This window comes from Acyrthosiphon pisum, chromosome A3 (genome assembly GCF_005508785.2).
Source record: "Acyrthosiphon pisum isolate AL4f chromosome A3, pea_aphid_22Mar2018_4r6ur, whole genome shotgun sequence".
Classification (NCBI taxonomy): domain Eukaryota; kingdom Metazoa; phylum Arthropoda; class Insecta; order Hemiptera; family Aphididae; genus Acyrthosiphon; species Acyrthosiphon pisum.
In genome coordinates this window covers 40357150-40364525 of record NC_042496.1, presented here as the reverse complement: position 1 = coordinate 40364525, position 7376 = coordinate 40357150, and the positions used below count along the sequence as shown (strand labels likewise).

The 7376-nt window shown below is 31.6% G+C and overlaps 1 protein-coding gene across 2 annotated transcripts in view; it reads left to right on the top strand.

Moving 5' to 3' along the window:
* LOC100169489 (sex-regulated protein janus-A) overlaps positions 1-7111 on the top strand; it is a 166721-nt gene extending 159610 nt beyond the window's left edge. Inside the window, exon 4 of one of the 2 annotated variants that reach the window (XM_008189788.3) lies at positions 6819-7111. In XM_008189788.3, the coding sequence (XP_008188010.1) occupies positions 6819-6908 (90 nt within the window). In that variant the 3' untranslated portion in view covers positions 6909-7111. The remainder of the gene's footprint in view (positions 1-6818) is intronic. The other variant, NM_001162358.2, reaches the window with a different exon arrangement.
* Positions 7112-7376: the final 265 nt, after the last annotated feature.

Genomic DNA, 7376 nt, shown 5'->3' with positions numbered 1-7376 from the left:
GACATTGTAAGTTTTCAATTTTTTTAGTTTTTTTTTTCTATAAATATCAATAAAGTTTTATCTGTTGGGCCAAAAAGTGTATAAATTTAATACAAAGCTCCTGATATATTGTTACAATATCAGTTGAAAAATATTAAAAATACATAGGCACAATTTTTTTTTATAAGCATTTAAAGATCAAATTTGGACAAAATTTGAAAAATTATTTTGTAGTTAAAAATTTATAAAATGTTCAATTTTTGTATCTAAGAATTGAAAATTTAAAACAAGATTCCACGTAAGTAATTAATACTGTTACCAAAAAATCTAAAAAATACATTTACGCAGGTTTATTTTTATAGTCATTTTAAGTACAAATTTGGACGAAATTACATATTAAAAACCTAGGATAACTATTTTAGTTATTTTGTTGTGATTGTATAATATTATTCGTGGGTACTTGAAACTTCTAAAGTATACTATTATATATCTATGATAGTACCACGGTTTTTTGTTGATGTATAACGCGTTATAAGTACCTAATAAATATTATGATATGATTAATTTGGAATTTATTATAGGTACCTAATATAATATTATGTCTTATACCTAGACTAACATACCGTCTCCGCTCAGAATCGTTTTTCTTATACAATGATATTATATCATTGAATTCAAATTTAATACCATCCATTATACAGTGACCCACTTGTAACCTACTGTACAGCAGAGCGAAATCCACTTACCCACCTTTTTTTTTTTTTTTTGACACTACAAAAACTGAAAAAGACAATTTAATTAAGTATATAATAGTATATACCTAAATTATGTAAATATTTTAAAAGTTAAATTATTAATTTCCATTAAGTATCCAAATAGTTTTATTCGTAAATATCTGTAGTTATTTATTTATTTATATAGGTTTAGATGTATAATGTATATATGGCATATATTAAGTAGATAACTTATTATATAAGTATCGCAGATATATGCAAACAAGTACAACAAACACTGTCAAACCCTGTACATTATATATTTTATATAATTAATTAATTAATTAAACTATTTTGGTTTTATAACAAAAAAGTTTAACTTTAATGTTATACACTAATTGAAAATAAATATATATATACAAATAATACTGTTTCATGATATTAATACGAAATTTCACGTAACTTATTGATTATGATTTAATATTTCTTTCACATGAATTCAAATATTAAACATCGTGTTATTGTCATCACTTTATTACAAAATAATTTATCAAAACAATACACAACCTTAACCTGTTAATGTCACTCATGTAATTCTAGCCCTCCATCCCCATTTTAAAAGTATGGAACCTATAGTTTTGTTTTCGTCGTGAGTCCAAAATCTATTTCTGACACTAATGACTAAAGTATACATTAGTTATATCTAGCACAATTTTATTATAATAAATAAAACCACCGCAACAAGAATATACTTCTTTAATAAATTGCTTCCTTGATTTTTGTTTAACTATTTACAAATTGTACAATGATACAGAATGTTCGTCCTTTTATATAGTATATACTAGCTTACTTAATGTTATAACATAGTACCTACCTGTAATAAATTTACGTATTGTGATTACATTTTAACTTTTTCAGTTTATACATAATAATTAAGCCCGTTAAATTGGTTCTCAGATTTTGAAGTAACATTAAAACAAACAAAAATGTGATATTTTTCAATTAATAGATTAAAAAAATAAATAAAAATTATATATGTACATATAATTTATAAAAATATTAATTACAAAAATGTCATTGACGAGAATAAACGAAAGGTGAACAGAAAAAAAGGTTCCCAAATTTTTTTTTCAATATAATGTGATTCAACGGTGACTGAAAACAACTTTTAAATATTAAAAAGACGATAAAAAATATATTGATATATTTATATTAATAAACATCATATTGATCAATATGCTGGTTTTAACATATTATTCAAAATTAAATTAAAATAAATTTATGATTTATTTCAATTCATCATCAATCTGCAGGTAATTTGAATAAATTATAAACATTTTTATATTCGAGGTTTTTTCATTAGCCACGCTTAACCCTCGGTAAAAATTAAAATTGAATATTGTGTACTCTTTTTCGGTATTTGATCAAACACCGTGAGTGTTCAATACACGTCCCAATGCTGTTTCAGAGCTAATGAAATTAAACAAAACGTTGACAAAATTATTATTCCTCCCCGTCCCCCGATCCTGCCACTCATCTACAGATATATCAACGGGCTTCCGCCCATCCAACTCCTCGCAGGTAGACATATACACGTACGGCACACAAACTGAAGTAATAATACGACCGATCGGATTAAGCGGTGACAGTGCCTTGGCTGTCAGACAATGTTTCAATGGGAATCGTCGCGATTAACATAATAATGATAAGACGTCTACGATTACTATACATTTTACAATATCCGCGATCCATCTCAGTGACGTGATTAAACGAAACAGAAAAGAGATTCTCTAAAATTGTTCTCGCGAATTCCTCTGTTTAAATGAGTGTGACGCTATAATCGAGTCGAATCGTAAACATAATAATCATTTAAATCCGTCAAAACTCTTATGCGCGGAGCAATGTAAATAAATCGTAGTTTATCCCTTGCTCCCCGCTTTCCCATCTGAACGATACCCATAATATTATTGTTCCTGTCTAACACGATTATTCTGGTCGAGACAATTCGATGATTAGCACTGTCTTCGTCGTAGTACTACGCTTGTGTCGTACCCGTTCAATATGATATGAATACTTTGAACAAAACAGGGACTGTCGACATACAAACGCACACATAGCGATTACTATACATTTTACGGTAGCCGCGATCCGACGCAGTGACGTGATTAAACGAAACAGAAAAAAGATTCTCTAAAATTGTGATCGCGAGTTCCTCTATTTAAATGAGCGCTATAATCGAGTCGAGCCGTAAACATAATAATCATTTAAATCCGTCAAAACTCTAATGCGCGGAGCAATGTAAATAAATCGTAGTCCATCCCCTGCTCCCCGCTTTCCCATCTGAGCGATACCCATAAGATTGTTCCTGTTCTAATACGATTATTTTGGTCAAGTCAATTCGATGATTAGCACTGTCTTCGTCGCAATACGCTTGTATCGTACCCATATAATATGATATGTGTACTTTGAACTAAATAGGAACTGTTGACATACAAACACCCATACATATTGATGCTCACAAGTATGATACAACGTCAGTTCGTGTGGTACGAAACGATTTGTGCCGCGTGGTGTGTTGTGGTGGCGTTAGAAAACGATCTCGAGCGTCGTGAAATAGAAATTGGATTTTTAAGTATCCAAGAAACGTAGGTATACGTGTACAACCCACCGTCGCCGTCGATTGAGAGAAGGATATATATATATGTCAATATTATCCCATGGTCGAATTACACGATTCTATACCCCGACGTCGTAATACGATAGTCTGTATGGTGTGTATCTATATATATACACACAAGAATGTGTGTGGGTGTGTGGAGTAAAATTCGTGTGTACAGGTACACTGCATAACTCCCACTATACGTATGGCGTACTTGGCGGTGGGAAATAAAGTATCAATAAAACTGAACTATAAATAGAATTTGCGTGTGGATTACATCATATCGGTGTCAAAACCTTGAACATCGTAAATCACTCCTGTTTACAGAATGATATGACTAAACAACTAATTAATTTCGTTTCATACCGGTTCGCGGCTGGATTTAGTTAAATTTAAAAATATGCGTTATTAATAAATTGATATTATTTTATAATTAATATACGTAAATATACGTCTCATCGGTTTTGTGTATAGGTTTTTTTCGTCGACTTGAAAAGTTAAGCAATATCGACGGTAGCGTAAATCGGGATGAGTTAAGAACCAAAAAATATCAAGAGGACGTTATACTCACTTGGTGTATGTGCACCATTCCAAACGCATAATAATACAGCAAATTTTACGTTCAGAATAATCGATTTTAAATTGTTATTTTTAATATTAGAGTGGATTGATTATCTATTATCAATATTAAAAGTAAAAATACTATTGAAGTTCCGTGCGCAGGCTTTTTTAAAAATAATTTTAAAACAAGTTAGAAGTATTTTAAAATTTTCAATTGTGCTTATGGTAGACATCTTCTTAACAATCTCACTAATATTAGATCCATGTACGCTATGTACATTTTCACATATTTCTCCTGATTTTTTCTAATATAATTACACATTTATGCTAAACTTGTTCATCAGAGGCCCGAGGGGGCACTGAAAATTTTACCTATTTCTGTCACTGGTATTGGCTGATATAACGATAAGAAAATCGCTAATTTTTAGAAGATTGTCAAAGGATTACATGTATTTTGTTAACACCTACTTGCCGTTTGACACGATGAACCTACTCACGACCCACGTGTAGTTTAAAAGTAATATATTTTAATATCATCTAACAAACTGCAACACTTCAAACATAGTTTAGAATAATTATAAAATCTTAACTAAAAATTTAATTTAAGGATGGTAAAATAAGTGAAAGATTGAGAGCACTTACTGTTTTGAAGAAAAAACACGATCACTGACTATCAAAGACAACTTTTACGTTCCTTTAGCAACACTGAAACCAAATACCTATAAGTACCCTCCAGGCACCCTCTACACCCGCGTATGCCAACCTCCAGTGTCAAGTGCTCGCCCAAAGAACGAACGAAATTCCTAAATTATCGTTTACATCTACTCAGTTTTCTTTTGGTTTCGATGATGCGAAAACTTAACGAATAAATTACAAATACATTCAGATTTCGCGATACGTGGGCATACATATTAATAAGGTATAAGCTACGTGTACAGATGAACGGAGATTGACAAAATCTTATACCAGAACAAACCAAAACCCTTTGATATGCCAACCGTATCTGCTACTGGTATGTCCTCAGCTTCCATTTACAAACATCAATCACACGCTTTATACCTGACCAAACTGCATTCACACGTCCTATCGAAGCTCTTCAAGAAATGAATAAAATGTTCGTAACGGTTTTTTTTCCGAGTTTACATTTGCCATATACGCAGTCAGTTAAATGCGACTTGTGGCCGACCCGTACATTGATAATAATATTGAGTTGTTACCGGCTCGATCAATTTTCGGCCTCCACATCTACTTGAAGAGATATAAAGATCGTAACCATAACTCGGGAGAAGTGTTATATACCAGAGTTGGTGTAATTCCGTGTACGTGTACGGATCGCATGATAATTTGTAGTTTTATAATGCAAAATAGTTCCATACGCGGTGGGAAATTTAAAATAAAAGTGTTTTATGCGTGGCTCGTAATACCAGCAAAGAGTGTGGTATATATATATATTACGGTCTACCGCTAATCGTTACGAGCGATGATTATACGAATTAGGGTGGCACAAATATAAGTGACAAAAAACTAAATAAAAACATAAATTTAAAAAACACGTCGCCATGTTTATTCGTACATAGTAATGTATACACTCGCGGATGTATAACATTAGCCCGACGATCTAATATAATAATATATAATGCCTGCAACGTCTCGCGTGATGTATATTTAGGTCACGCGACGATCCGTCTCCCTCTCGGCGAAAATGCCTAGCAAAAAAAAAATACCGCGGCACTAAAATTCACCGATTAATTCTCACATTTTGTGCGTATCATTAGGGCGTTTTGAGTGGCGATAAAAGTTATGGTATTTAAGCGCGTGAGTCACAATATACTGAACATATTATATTATAATAACATAAAAACGAGGTGCAGTCACACGAAAATCGTATAAAAACTATAAACGTGAATTTTTTTTGCGCGCGCGCGATAGAAAAGCTTGAATAATATTTCAACACGATTTTTTAAACAAAATGTACGGTGACGTTATCACAGGAACTTAACCAACAACTTTCATGCACCGTTTGGCAATGTCGAGGAGAATAAAAGCTGTTCGCAGAGACCTGCTCCGTCGGTATTATTAGAAAACAATTTAAAAAAAAAAAAAAAAATGGAGAAAATAACGCGCTAAATATTTGAAAATGTGTTCATAAAGGAAAACGCTTTTGGGAAAGGTCTAATGAAAACATGAAAGGACGCTGCCACGTCGGAGAATGTAAATTATAGAGAATTCGAAATTAACCTTTGTCTGTGTATGGCAGCAGGGTAACATGTCTGTAAATTTACAATATTGTTATATACTACGGCAATCGTTTTTTGTTCTCTTTTATTCACACCACACGTATGCACGCACCTATATACATTACATATTATGCTCTTCTCCGAAAACGAAGAAAAAAACAGAATCCATTCATTTTATCTACGCGAGTTTATAGCGTAAAATGTTACAAAACAAATCGAATTTTTTTTTTTATCGCCGAATCCATTTCCAGTCGTAGAAATATTAACATTTGCATTTTTTCCCCCTCGTCGTATGTTGTATAATAATATACTTTAGTAGGTAGGTACATTATGTGCAACTTGATTCGCTGTACGGATGTACCCAAATACTTCAAAGTACTACTAGGCAGCTTCAAATTCTCGTAATCCAAATGTCAACATGCATACACGCAATAACGATCAAACCTTTTAAAATTCTTTAAATTCATAGTCATAATAATGTGACAAAAGCTGTTTTTTTATTCCATTCTTATTTCTTTTGAACTATTGAATCAAATACGATATCGATTCATCGTATTTCTCCGATGCAATTGTCACGTGATGTGAAACATTTCACAACATTAAAACTCTGCATTTTCACTGCGAGTTAACTGCTAGAATTTAACAATCATTTGTTTTTTTTTGTTTCAGCAATATGGGCCAGCCGATCATTCCATTACAGCAAACATTTTGAAGAAAGCTTTTCCGGATTTCGAAATATCATGCAACAACACGTCATGAAAATTTAAACTAAAATCATGACATAATTATAATATATTTTATATTGATTAATCATGTCATTTTTCGTATACCTACTACAATAATAAATAATAAAAGTAAAAAAATAATGTCTTTCAGTTTGTCAACAATACTTGGCCAAGAATAAGTTCGTCCAATTACGTAAACTTAAGTTCAATATAAAAAATACATTTTTAAAAAAAATATCAGGTTTACCTTTTTTTAATGGAACACACATAGTTATGAAGCGGAGGGGGCTTTTTGGCGGGAAGGTTAAAGTAGAAGTGTATATCCCTCATTTTTTTTCCATTCCTCATTGTAATATTTGGCAAGCTTCTCGATTATGTTTTAAAACAGCATCCTCACTCAAGATACATAATATGTATATTATAATATGTACCTTATTCTTCAATAAACAGTATTAAATTTTTTTGTAAACATTTTATTTTGTATAATATAGGTATGATGCAA